Here is a 21,621-nt window from a genome sequence, read left to right as displayed (position 1 = left end):
CTTCAAAAGCTCACCTTGAGAATTTATATACAATTTGTATTAATTTTTGTTTTGTAGGCCTAACAGTTAATCTATTATGCTATTAATATTCTTAATTAACCTTTACGTACTAAAGTGCATCTCTCGATATTTATTCATTTCTGCTTTCAACTCTTTTGAATAGGGTTAGGGTCATCAAGTAATGTTTGGAACAGATTCTTCATTCCAGCATACGTTTCGTCTCCTGTAGGTTCAATAAATTTTTCTGGTAGGAGGAACCCATGCCGTCCCTCGTCTCTTAGTTCGATGATGTAAGAATATTTCGCTTTAAGTTTGTCATACCCCCAGTCCTCACTAGCGCCACCAGCAGGATCTATAAAAAATGATTATTAATTTGCATAGCCAGAGGAAATTTCACACACCCACATTGGTATTATTCATATGTTATTTGGATAACCAGAGGAAATTTCACACAACCACATTGGTATTATTCATGTGTTATTTGCATAACCAGAGGAAATTTCACACAACCACATTGGTATTATTCATGTGTTATTTGCATAACCAGAGGAAATTTCACACAACCACATTGGTATTATTCATATGTTATTTGGATAACCAGAGGAAATTTCACACACCCACATTGGTATTATTCATGTGTTATTTGCATAACCAGAGGAAATTTCACACAACCACATTGGTATTATATGTTATTTGGATAACCAGAGGAAATTTCACACAACCACATTGGTATTATTCATGTGTTATTTGTATATACATTTTTAGTTTATTTTTCGTTCTGTGCTATTTGTTATTTGTTATTTGTTATTTGTTTTCTATGACAATACTGCAACGTACGGTGATAGTCAATAAAGAATTACATATTCAATTCAAGTTGTTTGATTGGCTTGTCACACATTACGTCATGTCTATTTTAAGGTTACATTACAGTAAGTATCTAGGTACTGTAACAATTATGCAATATGAATTAGGTTTGACTTACACATATCTCTTGCTGAATTGCCCACAAAGTATTCGGTTCCATGCACTGATTTGAGAGCCGCTGCAGCCGCATTAGCACCATTACTCTATAACATGAACGGTGATAACGGTCACATTTAATTATTACTCCTAATTACTCGTCATTATCATTGTCATCATGCGTATCAATGTAATCATACGTCCTTTTATTTCCTGCCCTTCTTTCTCTCATTATGTAATCATCATACGTCTTTTTATCTCTTGCCCTTCTTTCCCCCCTTATGTAATCGATCATACGTCTTTTTATCTCTTGCCCTTCTTTCTTCCATTCGTCATCATATAATCATTATAGTACATGAATTACGTCAGAGAGGGCAAACATCTGACCAATTAGGACTAGCTTATTGATGACGCAAAGCTAGCTAATCCACAGTATAGTTATACAATTATACAAGTTATCCTAATATATTATCGTCATTTAGTAATAATATCATTTTCCTATCATTATCATTATCATCGTCATCATATTTCTGTACCATCATCGTTGCATCATTGGCAATCTGATCACCATGTGACCGCATACCATATGCATAACCGTTAGCTAATTAGATCTCAATTAAATTGATAAAAACTGCATACCAAATCATTGTAATCGTTAACAATCGGTGCTGTGCGACTGTATCCCCAAGGGAAGAGCCATAACTGCCCATAAGCGTGGAAGTCAATGAATAGATGGAAGTCTTGTCCATCGGCCACCAGGTCAAGGAAGAATGTGGTTACAGCTTCCATCTCAACTTCAGATATATTTTTAGGTCCGTGGTAGGTTTCAGAACAGGGGTTACTACTCGCTCCTTTACCTGCAAATAGTAGTACAACCAAAAAAATGTTATAAGCTGCCCGGTGATTCTCGTTGATGTGAATGGCCTCCGACTCCGGAGTTTCCCTGGGGCTCCTCAGGGGATCACTTCAGAGTTTGATGTGAAAGGGAGTTAAGTGTGAAAAAGCTGATGAATAGCATTGCATTACATGCTTCATAATCTAATTTACAAACGATAATTTGAATTATGGCTGCAACACACTAGGACGATAACGGTCGACAATAAATAGAAAAACATATATTTTTACATAAAACAAACGAAATTAGAAAATTTGTCTTACTAAAACTAAAGGATTTATACAGTCCTTGGTAAATGACGTCATGATCAATAACAATAAAATCGTTGTATCGTCGCGATATTATTGCTTTTACTATTCATGATGTCATTTTAACGTGCGTTATGACGTGTGAAAATATTATTATACAAAAGCAGCATAGATCGTGTAGTTCTAACTTTTTAGATGTTCTTGTTTTATGTAGGAAAAGGTATGTTAATTTATCGTCGATCGTTAAGGTCCTACAGTAGCGTAAATGGGCCTTTACCACCAAATCCAGTTGGGTAGTTTCTGTTCATATCAACACCAGTACATGCAGTACCGTAGTTTTTGCGATTTTTTCTCCACATCCGATCCTAATAAACAAATAATGATGATTATTGACATTTAAAACATTTGAATGTAAACACAAATTGAACGGTTAAAAAAAAATATGGCAAGTTATCATCACAATAAGCTGAATTGAGTACCATGTACCAAGTTTGGATATAGTACCGTGCGTACCACTAATGCTTGGTTCCCCCACTAGAGGGCGCAATGCAACGCAATCGAGTGAGCAATGACAAGCGACAGTTTACATTACGTCGCTTTTGATTGGTCAAATGACTTACTTTGCGCTTACCGTCCTAGTCTCGGTTTCAGACGGAGTTTTGACTTAATATTAATAAAATGATAAATATTTTGGCACATATGGCGTTAGTATGTATAATAATTGAGCTTGATACTTTTGGGTCAGAAAAACATAAAAAAACTACAGACTTGGGGCAAGTATATATTACCGTCCTTGTGTTAAATAAAAGAACGGGTTTATTACGTTTATGCTTTACATCACATGGTTTATAATGGTAAACGTGTCATTTTATGATAATTCGTACATTGGTATGGGTGTACACATAGCCATCCACATTCATTGTTGGTATAATGTACAGGTCGTACGCATCAAGTATTTTCGTGGCAGTGTCGTCAGATCCATACTCTTCTACAAGCTGAAACGTTAAGACAATAATAAAGATCAAATATTATTTGATTGGAATTAACTGTTTGAATTATAGGGATATAATTGTCCTTTGAGGCTCTAATTAATTGAATGTTTGACAGAAGCAGACGAATAGAAGTTTATCGTCATCTTTGTGGTGGATGCGCAATGTTTCGTTGTCTGCCGACATGCTGTCTATATATATTTTTATTAAGCCATGTCGTACAAAATGTAGAATATAAATATAATAAAATGTCTATACTACCTTTCTGGCCAAGTTGATCATAGTAGCCGGTGAAATCCATTCTCTGGCATGAATACCACCTTGGAAGTAAATTCCAGGATTGTTTGACGATTGTGATCCAATCTGTAATAAAAACAATCGCAATGAATAAAGGCCAGACGAGCGCGGTAACGGCGGTAAGCGGAAAACCGCGTAGCTTGTCCCACGTAGAATCTGTATCTATCCGCTGTGTTGTGTGTGTGTAAAATGGTCATAAGGATAACATAGATTCTCTCTATTTGTATTACCGTTACCGCTCGTCTGTCAATTGAATATGTTGCATTGTTGAACGTCTTTTTCGCAATTGTTCCTCTTATGTTGATATTATACATACCCTTAAAGCCTTGATAATACGTCCCTCGGTGGATTCACCGACTTCGACTTCAGTAACAAGTCCCTTATTAGCCGAGGCAAAGTCGGTTACCCATGTCATTATCTGTATAGTAAACATAGACCAAAGCCCAATTAAAACAAAATATCTTAAACTTTTTCTTTTTTTAAAGTTATATTTCCTCGTATGTACAAATATATTGAAAATCTATATTACCTCACCGTATGTGTGGTAGACGTTGTAATCAAAATCGGATCCTCCACCACCAATGTTAATTTTAGCAGAGGGGCGCTCTTGATCAATTAGAGATTGAATATCTTCTACCATGACGTCATAATCAATGTTTCTACGTTTCAGCATGTCGGTCAGTTTTTTGACAACTTTTGGTCCAACCATGATGTCGATGCGTTCTTTTGTTTCACGCCATATATCAAACTAGATAAAATGTAAAAAACGCGCCAAAGATACAAAATAATGTGTCAATACAGTTTATTGAATAACTGGGCGCGCGTGATTAATCCGCGCGTGTCAGAGTTTACAAGACGCACAATATTGACGCATGCGGAACTATTATGACGCGTTATGAGTTTTGAGTATAAATTAAAGAAAGAAAACATTTCGACGCCTTACTTTAAAAAAATGTAAAATATCAGAAACAATTACCTAATCTATACAGATAGCATGTTCTAATTTACAACATACGGATAGTTACGTATTATCTGAATAATATTACTAATTAGTTGAACCGTTTGAATTACTTAACGTCACTGATACCGTTTTGATAACAAATTTTAACATCTGTTGAGTATCGTAGCTGACATAAGGTAGTTGTTGTTGTATTTTTAATTCTTTTGGAATTTTCTTTTTTAAGGTTTTAAATAAAGGAAACAACTAATATTTATTGATTACAATTTACCTCACCACCGAGTACTCTTTCAAGATCTTGCTTCCATCGTTCTTCGGTTGGAAAGATTCTTAAAACCTGGAAACTTCAAAATCAGATATTAGCGTCGCTAGTTTTGTTGCCGCGCTCTACGTAAATGCATATCACAGCTTACCATTCAACATTCAAGACCGAATTCAACAAACACTGGTAGGACATAATTAACATGATCTTGCCTTACTAGGAACAACATATTGGAAAAAATATGGAGTAAAGTAAAGGCAAACAGTTTTTAAAACTCTCCACTAGAATTTAATTTAACATTTTATACTTTATAAATTTTCCTACGTTTTTAGACTTGTGTATTAGGACGTGAAATCCCCCCTAGAACTTACTTGTCATAGTGGACCTTAGCGGCCAAACCTGTGGCTATCACCAAACACAATATGAAGACGGATTTCATGATGTCCTTTCAGTGTCGCAAGCTGCAGCGAATTAGGTTCTTTTGTCTATCATTTCTTTTAAAGAAATTTTTATCTAGGTTCAATATTATTATCTTTTTTAACAGGTGAAACAACTTTGTTATCCCTATGTTGTTCTTGTCGTCATGTATTCTGTTACGTCACGTCAGATGGTAAGTTTTGCTGCGTATCATGAGCAAACATAAGTTGATAGTGATAAGAAACTTATCATTCTGAAATTTCACATCTGTTCAAATAATTAAGAGTGAGTATTGTTGCCGTTTTATTTCTTTATTTCATTATACAGTAATACATTTATTATTTAAACTTATAAGTAGGCTTAAAGCTCTGTCTACACTATCAAACTTTTAAAATGTGATGTGCCCATATATGGACATGATGATGTCATACTACCATAATTGGGCATATCACTGCCACTTTTTCTTCTGAAACTAGTTTGATAGACTGTATACAGTCAACTAATAAGCCTATAATACTGTGTATACGCAATTTCAATAATTCGCCCAACATAAACTTAAACAAGTGTTAGGGAAAGAAGTTGTTTAGGCCCAAATCAATACCACAAGCTAATAGTAATAACAATATGATTTAACCACTTTGAGTATGACAGTGAAAAAATTACATAATAGTTCCTACTTTGACCAAAAAGTTAATCAAAACAATCTAAATCATTTTATTCTTTTTCTTTGAAATGAATAAATACGAATACATTACACATAAACTTGTTCATTATATTATAATTGTAATTTTTTTCTCTTTCAGTAAATCATTCAAAATCATTCATTTCCTGGTCATCATTAGCCTCGTTTGGTGTGTCCATCTGAAAAATAATCCGGTTATAAAAACGTTATCATTCGACTAAACCATTAATTGATTATAATTCAATTTATTGGCAATTATATTTTCTTACCCCCTTGTTTTTCTCCTCCACGGTAAAATAAACCATAAGCCAACAGAATAAAGCACACAAGTGAAGAACGGTATACATGCCGTAAAAGACATGACGGTATCTGGTCCTATCGTACACCAAACATGCACCACGCTCTCCGGTTGGTTTGTATGCAAACTCTAAGCATGTCCAGTTAAGCAAAGCACCAAAGTACACCGGTGACGGGAAAAATGCTGTGAAAAGATAAGTGTGGTATTCAGACAATTATTTAAACTTTATTTATCAGGAATAAAAGAGTAAATAAATACGTAGGTTCCTTTAGAACCATTTATGCTACACATGTCATGTCTTTGCATGGCAAAAAGTAGCTAGAGACAGAAGTGAATGGTCAATTGGTGAAGAGGCCTTCGTCCTGCAGTGGAAAGAAATAGGTTAAGAAGAAGAAGATGCTACACAAGATTGACTTTAAACATGTATACCTAAAATGTTGACGATGAATATCTTGATTCCAAGAGCCAGCGATCTGTCTTCCTTATCAACACATCTAAAAAGATGGAAAGTACATTATGTTACAAAATGAAACCATACCAAGTCACACTAATAATAATATAAACGATTTATATTCAATAACAGACTAAATTGTGCCGAAGTTACTTGATTATGCCTACGTACCGTAAAGTAACGATAATATCAGCACTTCTGCCAAGGCTACTCGTACCCAGAGCTATTATCATCAATAACACTGCAAGCATGAAATTAGTGTTACATAAATCATTAACTGGACATGCACCATTCTGAGCGAAGGCATCTGGATCACATGTACAATTTGAGTACATCTAAAATAAAATCAAATAAGTTCATTTAAGGCGTATGTAATAATACAATAGTACAATCCAAATGCAACCGATCGATTATTTATCATCGTAATAAATAAGTTATTTATTATAACCACAAGTTATTTAACAAGCAATCAATCAATAAATCAATCAATAACAGATTATTGATTACGTCGAGTCTACCTTTTGTCTATTCTGTCGTTCCATGACTGTGCATCCTGCGTGACACGGTGACATGAACGTTACGTTGTTGATACAAAGTGGTTCGTATTTGTAAATTTCTGGACACCCACATTGGTTGTTACATTCCGCAATAAGGCTAACATTTCTATTTAAACAAAGTAAAAGAACTTAATGATTTAATACTTTTTTTTATCTCATTACAGATGTGAGCCGCTGGCGACATCCACATCATCACAATCTAAAGCCGATTTTCCAGTAGGCAAATTTGTCAGCTATACACATGCGTAGAGAAGAATTTGCAAGATGGAAACATGAATACGCATGCTGACGCTTTCGGTTCGCCTAATGGAAAGAAAAATCAATTGCAAACCGATTTTTCACTAGGCGTATTTGTACAGTACGTTTTTTCCATCTTCCAAATGCCTCTTTACGCATGCGTGTAAGCTGACGTTTTCGATTCGCGCAAACAAATTCGCCTTGTGAAAAATAGGCTTTATTTAAGCTTGCTTCCCACTTTGCGTCGTAATTGGTCAAATCACGCTTATGTCCTGCGCTGTGAGACCAGCTTAAATCAGTGCGCTCAGAAGTGTGAGACTATTTTGATTTAGCGTACTTACTCGGGTAGTCCTCCAGTATACGGAACAGTAACACCAGCCAAGTCACTGTTTGGACATCCCACAAACAATAACAAAAAGTACACAAGACAACTTGGAGCATCCACGAAAAACCCAAACAAGGCGCACTGCTTGGCGTTCAACTTCCAACGCTTGATGACGTAACCACCAATAAGATATGCCAATATTAATACTGGGAGGATCGCTACTGTGTAATTTAAAAATAATATCTTATTTCCAAACTGTTGTACATTTTCAAACATTTTGTCCAATATTATACGTTTTTGGACCAATCTTAGTCAGTAAGACGAGGAAGAGATTTTGTTAACACTGAAAATTTTACTTTTAAAATGACATTTATTTAATTATAAAAATGAAAAATAAGAAACAATGACTTACTTCCAACAAGAGATGCGCTGGAATTAGATTTGCCAAATTCATCAACAAAATATTTTATTCCGAAAGCGCCAGAAACAGCATAGGCAGCAGTAGAAGATGAGGCCGATAGACAAATGAATACCATGGCAGGATTTGTGGCCATTCGCTTGAGAGCTTGAAGCAAACATATTAATAACAAGAACAAATTAACACCATTCGTTGATACAGTTTGATATTTCTAACATTCAAGTCATGTGGGGAGATATCTTTTGTCATCGCTGCTCCAAAATGGTCAAACTCTTTGTTGCCTTTAGTCATTCGTGAGTCTCCGTCCGTTTCGATCTTCAAAGCTCACTTGACGACTCATTTGTTTCGTTCTGTGTGAACTTATTATATATCAATTTCATTGTTTGTTAGGCAGGAGAGTCCGATGATCACATCATTATGACACTTGTGAATAAATAGCTGGCTTGTCTTGACAAGTTAGCGGAACAGTATGGTGATGGGAGGCTCCGTTTTCTGACTTTTTTTTCTGTTGTCTTGGGTTAATTTGTTCAGTTTATTAGGCTTTTTCCTGGTTTATTTAACAATAACGCTTTCTTTTTAAACTTGTGTTAAACAGCGCATACAGACTACTTGTATTTTGCGCTATACAAATTTAGAAAAAACAACCATAACCATTGAAATTATTCTGGTTGTACTTGTTTTTATAGGATTTGACAAATCTCAACAAAACACAACTGCTGGAAAGTAAATTTGGTTTATATCGGTTACGTGAAGAGAGAGGGATGCAGAAAAATAATTTTGATCATACAAGATACCTTTTATCAATTCTTTTACATTCTTCTTAGGTTTTGGTTTCACAACTCGTATATCCACTTCTGGTGCTTCACTGTTTGTTCGTTTTTTCCTGCATTCGATTGGTTCTTTCGGGAAGAGTAGGAAAGGAATAGCAGAGACCGCTAAAAGAGCAGCAGCCACTGCAAATCCGAACCACCATGCGCCTATCCATCTTTGATCAGAACGTGGTATTCTTGGCCAATCCTTTATAGGAACTCTATCGAAGTCTACATACACTCGCAAAGATATAAAACTTGTGAAGTAACCAATGGTTGCACCAATTGGAGTTGCAAGGAAAAGCATGGCTGTTTAGGGAGAAAGCGAATATGTACGAAAGACATTTTAAAAGATGAAAAGAAAGAATTAGTCTACTCTTCTTTAATTGCCGGAATATTTTTGGTAATACATAATATTATTTGCTATTTCTTTGTCGAGAGGCGCAACATTTGACAACTAGATCTCTCCAGTATTATAGAAATGTTGGTAATACAACACATCGCATGTGTTTCACAGTATCGCCTAGCTCAATCTTAACCTAACCTTATATTTAACAGGCCACACACGCGATACAAAAGATAGGTTGTATTACTAACTTGTTGTAGGTTTAAGAACATTATACTAACCAACATGGAATCCAGTCTTATGATCTTCAACAGAATCGTCAATGTACGTAGTGCCGAGAGGTTTTAAAGGAGTATTACCAATTCCAATAAGGATTTGACCCAACATCAGCCAAAAAACATTACTCCACATTGATTGCAGCCCCTCTGTTTTATCCATGATGTCATCAGGCATCGCATTTTCATACATCTCCGTCATGTTCTGCTTTGTTGGTAACCCTGCATTGCTGCTACAAAGAGATGGCTCTGCATTCTTTCTTCCTGGTGGTACATATTCATTCATAATGTGTGGAACAATGCAGAGAAAGCATCCAATCGCTGCCATGAACAATCCAGTAGCAATCCATCTAGGCCGATGGCCCATATGACCGAAATGAGTGACAAAGATCACAAAAATGAAGTCCATCATGTCGTTGATAACAAGTAACACACCGGATTTCACACTATCCATATTAAACTGCCGCTCTAATGTAGAGATCACAGCACCGAAAAAGATACTCGCAAATACTTTACTAATGAGAGCAAAAAGTGTTACAAAAGTAAAGAATTTTACTCCTTTGAAACATTGTAACCATGATGGAGTGCAAGAATCACAAACACATTTAGCGTCATCGTCGCTGTTGTCTTTATTTTCTTTCATCATCACGGCGTCAGATCGCTCACAATTACAATGTTCAATAGTAACACAATAATAAGTGTTTGTAAGTTTGGATACCGTTTATATATACAGTAGGCCTACAAAAATACCAGACAACGTTCATGTACATAAATAATTTGAAATAAAATATGTACATAATAATAGTATTAATGGTAAAATCAATATGGTTCGCATGAATGGTCAGCAGGAAGTCCGGTAAGACACTCCCATGTGGGGAAAGGGGGGAAGATGTATTAAGATGTTTTTACTATGATTTTCAAACACCAGTTAAAAACATTCCCAGAAGACAAGACCCCATCCTTATTAGTTTTTAATTTCGAATCTTCATCCATTATAAACTAATTCAAACAATCTAAACAAAATGAAGACACTTTTCACAATTTGTTACTTCGAGAATTCTGTATTGAACAATGTTGTAAGTACATTAGTATCACTCCTTACAATGTTTAATAAAACCTTTTTAATTAACCAATTCATTGATACCAGTAAATTGGTAGAACATGTAAATGATACCGCTTTTGATCGTTACTAAGGCTATTGTCTTAAGGAATGCGTTTTGATATTGTTAATATGGGCTGACAATAAATTATCTTTTGTATAATTATTATTGTTTGAAATATTTTAAAATATATAATAAACTAATAAATAACCAATCTTACATTATAAAAGTACAGTAATATTTAGAGCAAAAATAAATTGAAGAAACAAATAAAAATTATTAAAAATAGCAACGAAAAAAGAATAAAAAGACTGGCATGATATACGTTATCTTTAAATGACAACATACGGACAGTAACTGAATAATCCTACTAATTAGTTACTGACACCGTTTTGATAACATATGTTCGTAAATTACATAAGGTAGCTGTTTTATTTATTTTCATTTATATGGTTTATACTGCTTTATTATACCATGGAGTTCTGTTAATTGATTGATTAAACCTTACCTCACCATCGAGGACTCGTTCAGGATCTTGATTCCCATCGGTTGGGAAAATGCTTAAAACCTGAAAACTTCAAAGCCTGATATTAGGCGTTACTAGTTTTTTCACAGTCTAAATAGTTTTTTGTGTGTGGAAGAAATCTCCCCTTTTCCTGATTCGGAAGTCTATACACAGTTTTCCATTTCGACAGTTAAGACCGTACTCAACTCACAAACACTGGTAGGAACTATATTAGCATGGTCGTCACTAGGAATAAATAATAACTTATTCCATGGAACAAAGGTTTAACTTTCCACTGGTATTTAAATTTATTTTTACTCTATATATAATTTTTCTTTTGCCTTTAACGTGTTTATGCTTACGTATTATGACGTGAAAACCCCTTACTTACTTGTCATATTGGACCTTAGCTGTCCAACCTGTGACTATCACCAAATAATACGAAGTGTAACTATTATAGCTGCAGCGATTTTGTATTGCGTATTCTTTATTTAAGGTTCTTTTATTATCATTTCTAAGACATTTCTATCTAGATTCAAAATTATTATCTTTTTTAACAGGTGAAATTGTTAACATGTTGTTCTCCTGTCGTCTGTTACGTCACGTCTGATTGTAAATCAAAACATAAGTTGATGGTGAAAAGAGAGAGAGAAATTTAGTATAGGAGTGAATATTGTTGTTCTTTTATTTCTTTAATTTCATATGCATTTATTGTTTAAAGTATGCCTAATACAGTCAACTCCTAGGCCTATACTATGTATGTTGATGAAGTAAGAGCAGTTTTCTGTTTGGGCTCATGCCTATTACTTGCTCCTGGCAAGATGAATTGTAAAATGTACTTTATGAACTTTTGCCGAATAAATATTATTATTATATTATTATGTATATACATTTCATTCATTCACCCAACAAAAACCATAATGTGACAGTTGTTTACATCAATCTAACAAGCATAATTAATATGATTAAACCACTTTGAGTATGCCAGTTAAATGTCACATAATATTTACTATATTGACCAAAAAGTTAATAAAAAAAAGAAAATAAAATCATTTTATTCGTTTTTTCTGCAGAAAACAAATACAATACACTAAATATTTTAACTGTTTAATTATTACATTATAAAACGAAGTTTTCTCTTTCAGTAAATCATTCAAAATCATTCATTTCCTGGCCATCATTAGCCTCGTTTGGTGTGTCCATCTGAAAAATAATCCGGTTATAAAAACATTATCATTTTTTTTTAACGACTAAAAGTTGATTATAATTTAATTTTAACGAATTGTTCTACCAGAAAAAGTGAAATTAGTAATTTCACTGTGGTTTTACTGATGCGCTCGATGACGTCACATCAACAACTCGCGTGACCAATTTTATCGCGCAAGCATATGACCGTTTGCTTCTCACTAGGACGCAACGCAAAGTAATTTGACCAATCACGATGGATCAACGGAACTGCTTCCGATTGGTCAACTCGCTTTATTCCTCACTAAAATATCACACGCTTTCGCTTCTGCCGTTAAAAAATGTTCTATTATTGGCAATTATATTTTCTTACCCCCTTGTTTTTCTCCTCCACGGTAAAATAAACCATAAGCCAACAGAATAAAGCACACAAGTGAAGAACGGTATACATGCCGTAAAAGACATGACGGTATCTGGTCCTATCGTACACCAAACATGCACCACGCTCTCCGGTTGGTTTGTATGCAAACTCTAAGCATGTCCAGTTAAGCAAAGCACCAAAGTACACCGGTGACGGGAAAAATGCTGTGAAAAGATAAGTGTGGTATTCAGACAATTATTTAAACTTTATTTATCAGGAATAAAAGAGTAAATAAATACGTAGGTTCCTTTAGAACTATTTATGCTACACATGTCATGTCTTTGCATGGCAAAAAGTAGCTAGAGACAGAAGTGAATGGTCAATTGGTGAAGAGGCCTTCGTCCTGCAGGGGAAAGAAATAGGTTAAGAAGAAGAAGATGCTACACAAGATTGACTTTAAACATGTATACCTAAAATGTTGACAATGAATATCTTGATTCCAAGAGCCAGCGATCTGTCTTCCTTATCAACACATCTAAAAAGATGGAAAGTACTTCATTTAACTAATACAAAACCATATCAATATCAACAAGTAATAATTAATAATTGAACTAAGTTGTGCGTACACGTACCGTAAAGAAACGATAATATCAGCACTTCTGCCCAGGCTACTCGTACCCAGAGCTATTATTATCAATAACACTGCAAGCATGAAATTAGTGTTACATACATCATCAACTGGGCATGCGCCATTCTGCACGAGGGCATCTGGATCACATGTACAATTTGAATACATCTAAAAAAAAATGATACAATGCTAGTCAACTGATTAATGGATCAATTTTAATTTGATTTTTTATTTCAGAAAATGTATTTCAAGTTCATCGATCTAGAGCATTTCCTAATGGCCATAAACATTCAATCAAGGCGTATAAAGGAATGCTTTGGTAACATTCGGATCCAACCGATCGATTATTTATCATCAAAATCAATTCAGTTATTAATTATTAAACTACAATTCATTTAATAAGCAATCAATCAATAAATCAATCAATAATAGGTTATTGATTACGTCGAGTCTACCTTTTGACTATTCTGTTGTTTTTCCATGACTGTGCATCCTGCGTGACACGGTGACATGAACGTTACGTTGTTGATACAAAGTGGTTCGTAATTGTAAATTTCGGGACACCCGCATTGGTTGTTACATTCCGCAATAAGGCTAACATTTCTATTTTTTTAAAGTACAACAATATAATGGTTATACTTTTGTGAGGATAAATCATTTAGTTTTGAGTTCTATATCCCATTACAAATGCGAGGCGCCATACAAAGATAGGTTTCCCACTTGCGTGCTGATTGGGTCAAATCACTTGCGTTGCGCGTACGTCATGCGTTGTGTTCGCACAGAAGAGTGTGATGAACTAAATAGCTGCTTTATCAGATTATTACTTACCCAGGTAGTCCTCCAGTATACGGAACAGTAACACCAGCCACGTCACTATTTGGACATCCCACAAACAATAACAAAAAGTACATAAGACAACTTGGAGCATCCACGAAAAACCCAAACAAGGCGCACTGCTTGGCGTTCAACTTCCAACGTTTGATGACGTAACCACCAATAAGATATGCCAATATTAATACTGGGAGGATCGCTACTGCGTAATTAAGGAAAAAATATCTTATTTTTAAACTGGTATAAATTTTCAAACATTTTGAGAACTATTATACGTTTTTGGACCAATCTTGGTCAACAACATGAGGAAAAGATTTTGTCAACATATGCAAGTCAATTTATGGTATCACTGATGAATTTACTTTTAAAACGAAGTTTTTTGAAATTATAAAAATAAAAAATAAGAAACAATGACTTACTTCCAACAAGAGATGCGCTGGAATTAGATTTGCCAAATTCATCAACAAAATATTTTATTCCGAAAGCGCCAGAAACAGCATAAGCAGCAGAGCCAGATGATGACGATAGACAAATGAATACCATGGCAGGATTTGTGGCCATTCGCTTGAGAGCTTGAAGCAACCCTATCAAGAACGAATTAACACCATTCGTAGAAACAGTTGGATATTTCGAACATTCATTGAAATTACTCTGGTTGTACTTGTTTTTATAGGATTTGACAAATCTCAGCAAAAAACAACTGTTGTACAGTAAATTTGGCTTATATCGGTTATTGGCGGAGGAGAGCAGTATGCAGAAAATAATTTTGATCATACAAGATACCTTTTATCAATTCCATGACGCTCTTCTTCCGTTTTGGTTTCACAACTCGTATATCCATTGCTGGTGCTTCACTGTTTGTTCGTTTTTTCCTGCATTCGATTGGTTCTTTCGGGAAGAGTAGGAAAGGAATAGCAGAGACCGCTAAAAGAGCAGAAGCCACTGCAAATCCGAACCACCATGCGCCTATCCATCTTGGGTCAGAACGTGGTATTTGTGGCCACTCCTCCATGGAAATTCTATCGAAGTCTACATACACTCGCAAAGACATGAAACTTGTGAAGTAACCGATGATTGCACCAATTGGAGTTGCAAGGAAAAGCATGGCTGTTGAGAGAAAAAGCGAAAAGAAAGAATGAGCCTACTTTTCTTTTATTGCCGTAAAATAATATTAATTTATATATTCTCTCTAGTGAAACAATGCACCTTGTCGAGAGGGGCACAGTTTGGCAACTAGATCTCTCCTGTATCGTAGAAATTTTGGTAATACAACATATCGCATGTGTTTTCGCTTAACTCAATCTTTTTTTTTCTTTTGTGGCGTTAACCACTATTTATTCATTTCATCTTCAACAGGATAATACAATTATTGAATACTAATAATAATAACTATTTCATTGTTACTCTCAGTTTTGTTTATATATATATATATATATATATATATATATATATATATATATATATATATATATATATATATATATATATATATATATATATATATTACATTATGTGATTTTATCAATGTTACTGTTCTTAGAATCTAAACATTAATATTTCGTTCCTGTTATATCCACCTTTTTTCATAATTTTCTAAAATTTTTGTTTGTTCTATAATTCTCAACATCTAAAATTGTAAACACTTAACTAATAAATGTACTGCAGAAGATACATTTACTAATGTTATGTAGGCCTAATTATTTTCAGTATGTATTTTTTAGATATAAAATTCATTTTTTACCCTATATACAGACTATGTAAAAAATATTTTTTTCTTACTCTTGTGTCTAGTTTTATGTCTCATGTTTGTTTGTCTTCTCGTGCGTTACGTTTCTTTTTTTGTTTTGAATATTAATTTATATAATTTTTTTAAAGTACTTTATATAAAATAAATGTAACTGCCTATGGGTATTAGCCTACCACACTATTATGTAACATATGTGTATATTAAATATCTGTAGTACATAACTATTCTCATACATACATACATATATATTTTAAATAATTAATCAAATTCACATAAATATCAATTATAACAGGCGGTTAAGGTAAGATCTATTATTTTTTCCGCCATAAAAAGACGAGACAGTGATCCGGTCCATTTGTTTACATTTTTTAAATATGTGCTTTGTAAACGCAAAAGCATCCAATAGAGAACATGTGGTTGACATATATGTTTCTTGTACCTAGCATAATGTTTCGATAATTTGCTTCGATACCAAATTTGTGTACGGTGTCTACGTTAATATAGTCCCATAAGTGTTTTACTCCAGTGCATTCGTAAAAGAAATGGGCATCATCCTCTACTACGTTGCATTGCAGGCAAGTATCTGTGTTACTAATTTTCCATTTTAAGAGCCTTCTTTTGGTAGGTGTTATACAATGCAGTAGTTTGATGTTTCAACTTGAAATTACGCTTTTCCCTGACCTAACCTTAAATTTAACAGGCCGCACATGCGATACAAAAGAGAGGTTGATTACCAACTTTGTAGGTTTAGGAACATTATACTAACCAACGTAGAATCCAGTCTTGTGATCTTCAACAGAATCGTCAATGTACGTGGTGCCGAGAGGTTTTAAAGGAGTATTACCAATTCCAATAAGGATTTGACCCAACATCAGCCAAAAAACATTACTCCACATTGATTGCAGCCCCTCTGTTTCTTCCATGATGCCAGCAGGCATCTCATTTTCATACATCGCCGTCATGTTCTGCTTTGTTGGTAACCCTGCATTGCTGCTACAAAGAGATGGTTCTGCATTCTTTCCTTCTGGTGGTACATATTCAGTCATGATGTGTGGAACAATGCAGAGAAAGCATCCCATCGCTGCCATGAACAATCCAGTAGCAATCCATCTAGGCCGATGGCCACTATGACCGAAATGAGTGATAAAGATCACAAAAATGAAGTCCATCATGTCGTTGATAACAAGTAACACACCGGATTTCACACTATCCATATTAAACTGCCGCTCTAACGTAGAGACCACAGCACCGAAATAAGTACTCGCAAATACTTTACTAAGAAGAGCAAAAAGTGTTACAAAAGTAAAGAATTTTACTCCTTTGAAACATTGTAACCATGATGGAGTGCAAGAATCACAAACGCATTTAGCGTCATCGTCGTTGTCATCATCTTTCTTTTCTTTCATCAGCACGGCGTCAGATCGTGTACTAACAGTTCTAAGAACATTCCCAGAAGGCAACACCCCATCCTTATTAGTTTTTAGTTTCGAATCTTCATCCATTATAAACTAATTCAAACAATTTAAACAACAAAATGAAGACACTTTTCACAAGTTGTTGCTTCGAGAATTCTGTATTGAACAATGTCGTAAGTACATTAGTATCACTCCTTACAATGTGTAATACAATCTTTTAACCAATTTATTGATACCAGTAAATTTGTGAACAGGTAAATTATACTACTTGTATCAAATAATTGCACAAGGTCGTTTGGCCATTGTCTTAAGGAATGTGTTTTGATATTGTTAATAATGGGCAGGCAATATATTTATTATTATTTTTCTAAAATCGTTTTAATATTTATTAAGATAACTAATATACATAATTACATTATAATAGAACAGTTAATATTTATAGGAAAAATGTGTCGAAGAAATTTTAAAAAATAGTAAAAAAAAAATACTTCCATGGTAAACACTTTAAAAATACTTTAAATAAATGATGTCAAACCTGAAATATAATTTAATATTTGTTAAATTGGCCAGAGATAATAAAATAAAGTTCCTACGAACTGACTATTCCTAGCTTATTACCTATTGATAAATTAAGTATGCTTTGAAAACGTAAAAAATAAACAATGATGAAAAAACTTAAATAAGTCAGAAAGAACTTATATTTGATCTTTGTTCAGATTTTGCCAAGATATTCATCTAACCTGAATTACAGTATTTTAATACTAAATATTACAATTTTACCACGATACTAAAAATCATCCCCTCCAAAATCATCACCACCTCCAAAATCATCACCTCCGTAATCATCACCCCCGTAATCATCTCCTCCATAATCATCTCCCCCATAATCATCACCACCGTATTCTTCTTGGCCTCCAGTTCCATCATCTCCATAGTAGTTATTCTCCACTGTTTGATTAATTTCTTGGTGTACTTCAGTGTGGTGGTGGTCATGATGACCAAAACCATGGTGGTGACCAAAGCCGTACCCATACCCATACCCGTACCCATGATGACCAAACCCTCCCAACATGTACCCGGTTAACATACCGGTAGCAAATGAGTCATTGTTTCTACCCCTGCTATCATTATTTACTACAATTGTTTGTGGCCTGTTAGATGCACCACCTTGCTGACGAGGATAATGTTGATTTTGCTGCTGCTGCGGATATTGTCTGGCTGGTTGGTGTTGCTGTGGTGGATTTCCATGCAGTGGATAGCCTTGATGTGGAGTGTAACCTGGAGGAGGACCTGCAAAGCAAAACAATTAGAGTAGTTAATGTAGAGGCTGCTGGTAGATAATTAGGATTATGCACGTCCTTAAAGATATCTTACCCTGATTTGTGACACCTGGATGGAATCCAGGTGGAGGAGGTTGATGCATTCCAGGTGTCATTCCAAGTGCTGGTACAGGTTGTTGGTATGGTGCCTGGTGCCCATTTGGTGGTTGCTGCCCAGGTGGTACTAATCCTTTAGCTTGGTATAGCACTGACAGCCAAGACCTTGGAGAACATTTTTAAATAAATATTTTATGTGGTCAAGAATTGTTTAGAAAAAACAAATTTAATATACAATGCTTTCAACACAGAAAATCAAGGTAAAAACACAGTGCTTTATTCTCTAATTTCAGATTGTGTATTTTCTATGTCTTGTTTATGTTTAATTTATAGCTAGAGTACATAGAAAATGATTTTGTTCGGAAAATCTGAGGGAGAAGAAAGAGAGGAAGACAAAGAGTCAGAGGGATAGAGGGAAAATGTGTGCAAAACTTCCAATAAGCAGTTGCTACAATAAAAAGAAAGATTAGCATGTATAGAGAGATTTTAGATAAGATAGGATGATAGGGAGAGAGAGAGTACATAGTGTGTGTACATTAATTTGCTACAGTATACCATATTCAGCAGACAAACCTTACAATTATTAAGCATTTTCTGGATGTGCAGAAAAAAAGACAACATCTATAGTACAAGAAAAGCCACTGGAGAAAAACAAAACTGTGCTATCTAAAAGAAAGAAACCATTGAACATTTTATTTTAGGCTATAATTAGTAAGAAAACAAGAGAAGAGGTATTAACTATACACAATCCACATACAGTAATGTGCAAAATAATTGTATACAGGTACTGTATATAATGTTGACAAGATACAACAATTTCACACTATGTTTGTCATGGTGTAATATAATTTATTTCTTCTTTATACTGTCAAAGACTGTTCTCCCAGAGAGCCCATTATTCAGACAAACAGAAACAAAGTTAAAAAACAATGACAAAACACAAGCTGTGTCAAAAAAATAGCATTTGTTCTGAGATTTTCCATCAATGCAACATAAGGTAACAATTTGCTACAATAATATGTTACAATGTTTGTATGTGTGAACCAGGTAGAAATACTAACACAAGATCTTGTTCATCAACTGTTTGAATGTAGTATGTCTTTCCCATGCCTGTTAATGAAAACATGTGTTGAAGACGGGATCCTTGGTCTGGTGTTGGGGCTTCATTTTTCATCTGTACACCTACTTTGAGCATCGTACATTCAGTCCGAATGTTTATGTGACCATCTACAGAATCTCCTGGGCCATCGAACCATGCAAGCTGATTGTCTCTGTAAAGAACAAAGAACTTTTTCTTCCAACTTTTGAAAAGCCATCCACCTAAAAATAGAAATAATAGACTTTATGAAAACAACAAAATGTGCAATATACTAGAGTGTGGATGTTTATTTATAAAATAAAAATGTATTAATTAAATACTGTTATTTAGGCCTACTGTATTTATGTATGTATATAATATAATCGTTGTACTTACCATATCTTCTAAGGAACCCCTTCTTTACCTCACCAGACATATCTACAACAAAAAGGTCATTTTTGAAAAATACTGCCTTTTGCAAGTCTGTCTAGGCCTAGGCCTAAATAGTATATAGTAAGTCATTAAATTGAAATGATCTATGACTGAGGCCTGAATATGGGATGATGATGCTGACTGCTGAGAATGAGAGGAAATCTAGCCTGTTACTATTAATATTAGGCCTAGCCTAGCTAGCTAGGCCTACTACTGTTACTACCTAGCCCTAATGCCTAGCCTAGCTAGCTAGGCTTAATAGGCTAGACTTAGCCTAGTCATAGGCCTAGTGTGTCTAGCCTAGTGTGGGGACGTTTTAAAATAATAAAAGACAAAATATAACGTTACATACTTGATACATAATCTGAAGTACTGCAACTCATAAGAATTCGCAACTTTCCTATCGTTTGTAAACAAACAATTTTAATGTTATTGTTTACCGTTTCTACGTTTTTTAGCTAATCAACCATGGTTATATAGCGCCCCTATGAACTTTCTGCTGTTAATAAGTTAGACGTTCATTCAGACATATTTGTATGCTGTTAAACGTCTTCGTTCAAGTCTACGAGTAAAATCATTTCCAAGATGGATGCGTCCTCGTTACAAAAGTTGACGTGGTCCAAGTAATTCTAATTTGTTTTTCCTCATTTATACGTTGACTGTTTTTGAATGCTAGGCCTAGTTTAATAGTGTAATGTAAATTATGAAATACTGCTATTTTGATTTAATTTCAATGAATTGATCGTTTCGTTCTGTCACAAAAAGCAAGTAATAAAAAAGTTTAGGCCTACCTTATTACCTACTCTCTCTGTCTGCCTACTAGCCTAGGCCTAGCTAGAGAGTAGATAGTAGGCCTAGGCCTCCTAGTAGTAGCCTAAGCTAAATAGGCCTAGGCCTATCTACCCCTGACGGCGAATTGTAGATGCCTAGAACTAGGTATATAGTTATAGGCTCTAGGCCTAGTTGTACTAGCCTAGGGCCAGGCCCAGTATAGTAGTAGGCTAGTAGTAGTTGGTTTGGTTGGCATAAATAAAATGGATAAAAGTTAAAACAGTATCATATATTCATAACATAATCATGTCATTTATGATTTAGTATTCTAATTTTATGTTTATTTTAATTTGTTTTAGGATGTGGCATCATTTAATTTTCTCCGCGATTGCTTTGTTTGTAATTATTCATGCAGTTGACAGAAATAACTTTAAAAAATGTGATCAAAGTGCATTTTGCAAGTAAGTCAAAGATTGTGTAATTAATAATTAAACTAATTTTTTAATGGTTATTATGTTTTCTTGGTATTTTATGATTTTCAGTAAATCAAATGAGATGTGTTGTGTAGATCGTACACAAATTTTTTTTTAAATTCCAGTTTAATTTATGTGCATAAAAATGATTAAACAGAGAAGTTGATAACAGAAAAGACCTTTGTTTTTAAACTGAAACATTTGATATTTCACTAATTTCAATAATTGCAAAATAACAATTTACATAATTATGTCTATTATTTAGACAATTTAATTATGCAATTTTTGAATTTTC

The 21,621-nt window shown here is 34.4% G+C and overlaps 5 protein-coding genes across 5 annotated transcripts in view; 1 reads left to right on the top strand and 4 right to left on the bottom strand.

Annotated features, from left to right (window-relative positions):
* Window positions 1–74: 74 nt before the first annotated feature.
* LOC140060872 (carboxypeptidase B-like) lies at window positions 75–5,054 on the bottom strand. The gene is made up of 10 exons (XM_072107231.1): window positions 4,981–5,054; window positions 4,619–4,691; window positions 3,919–4,137; window positions 3,706–3,807; window positions 3,354–3,455; window positions 2,988–3,098; window positions 2,381–2,468; window positions 1,600–1,817; window positions 983–1,067; window positions 75–352 (listed from the first exon to the last, which is right to left on the bottom strand). Exons 1-10 carry the CDS (start codon window positions 5,046–5,048, stop codon window positions 147–149), a joined length of 1,272 nt encoding a protein of 423 aa, XP_071963332.1. The 5' UTR covers window positions 5,049–5,054; the 3' UTR covers window positions 75–146.
* A 708-nt stretch (window positions 5,055–5,762) lies between these two features.
* LOC140060871 (solute carrier organic anion transporter family member 1A4-like) lies at window positions 5,763–10,067 on the bottom strand. The gene is made up of 9 exons (XM_072107230.1): window positions 9,431–10,067; window positions 8,699–9,112; window positions 7,989–8,141; window positions 7,593–7,797; window positions 6,976–7,120; window positions 6,629–6,792; window positions 6,436–6,500; window positions 5,978–6,189; window positions 5,763–5,887 (listed from the first exon to the last, which is right to left on the bottom strand). Exons 1-9 carry the CDS (start codon window positions 10,065–10,067, stop codon window positions 5,834–5,836), a joined length of 2,049 nt encoding a protein of 682 aa, XP_071963331.1. The 3' UTR covers window positions 5,763–5,833.
* A 1,482-nt stretch (window positions 10,068–11,549) lies between these two features.
* On the bottom strand, window positions 11,550–17,293 carry LOC140059978 (solute carrier organic anion transporter family member 1A4-like). The gene is made up of 9 exons (XM_072105990.1): window positions 16,548–17,293; window positions 14,818–15,141; window positions 14,454–14,618; window positions 14,032–14,236; window positions 13,659–13,806; window positions 13,208–13,371; window positions 13,046–13,110; window positions 12,588–12,799; window positions 11,550–12,232 (listed from the first exon to the last, which is right to left on the bottom strand). The coding sequence occupies exons 1-9, from the start codon at window positions 17,281–17,283 to the stop codon at window positions 12,179–12,181; spliced, it is 2,073 nt and encodes a 690-aa protein (XP_071962091.1). The 5' UTR covers window positions 17,284–17,293; the 3' UTR covers window positions 11,550–12,178.
* Window positions 17,294–17,983: 690 nt separating this feature from the next.
* Window positions 17,984–20,559, bottom strand: LOC140059980 (uncharacterized). Its single transcript, XM_072105992.1, has 5 exons — window positions 20,435–20,559; window positions 20,047–20,088; window positions 19,634–19,892; window positions 18,571–18,737; window positions 17,984–18,486 (listed from the first exon to the last, which is right to left on the bottom strand). Exons 1-5 carry the CDS (start codon window positions 20,463–20,465, stop codon window positions 17,984–17,986), a joined length of 1,002 nt encoding a protein of 333 aa, XP_071962093.1. The 5' UTR covers window positions 20,466–20,559.
* A 112-nt stretch (window positions 20,560–20,671) lies between these two features.
* The window catches only part of LOC140059977 (neutral alpha-glucosidase AB-like), a 31,791-nt gene continuing 30,841 nt past the window's right edge, over window positions 20,672–21,621 (top strand). The window contains exons 1-2 of the mRNA XM_072105989.1: window positions 20,672–20,705; window positions 21,213–21,314. Coding sequence (XP_071962090.1) covers window positions 21,214–21,314 — 101 coding nt within the window. The 5' untranslated portion in view covers window positions 20,672–20,705; window position 21,213. The remainder of the gene's footprint in view (window positions 20,706–21,212; window positions 21,315–21,621) is intronic.

Source organism: Antedon mediterranea, chromosome 10, assembly GCF_964355755.1.
Source record: "Antedon mediterranea chromosome 10, ecAntMedi1.1, whole genome shotgun sequence".
NCBI classification, from domain to species: domain Eukaryota; kingdom Metazoa; phylum Echinodermata; class Crinoidea; order Comatulida; family Antedonidae; genus Antedon; species Antedon mediterranea.
This window is presented reverse-complemented; position numbering and strand designations above follow the sequence as displayed.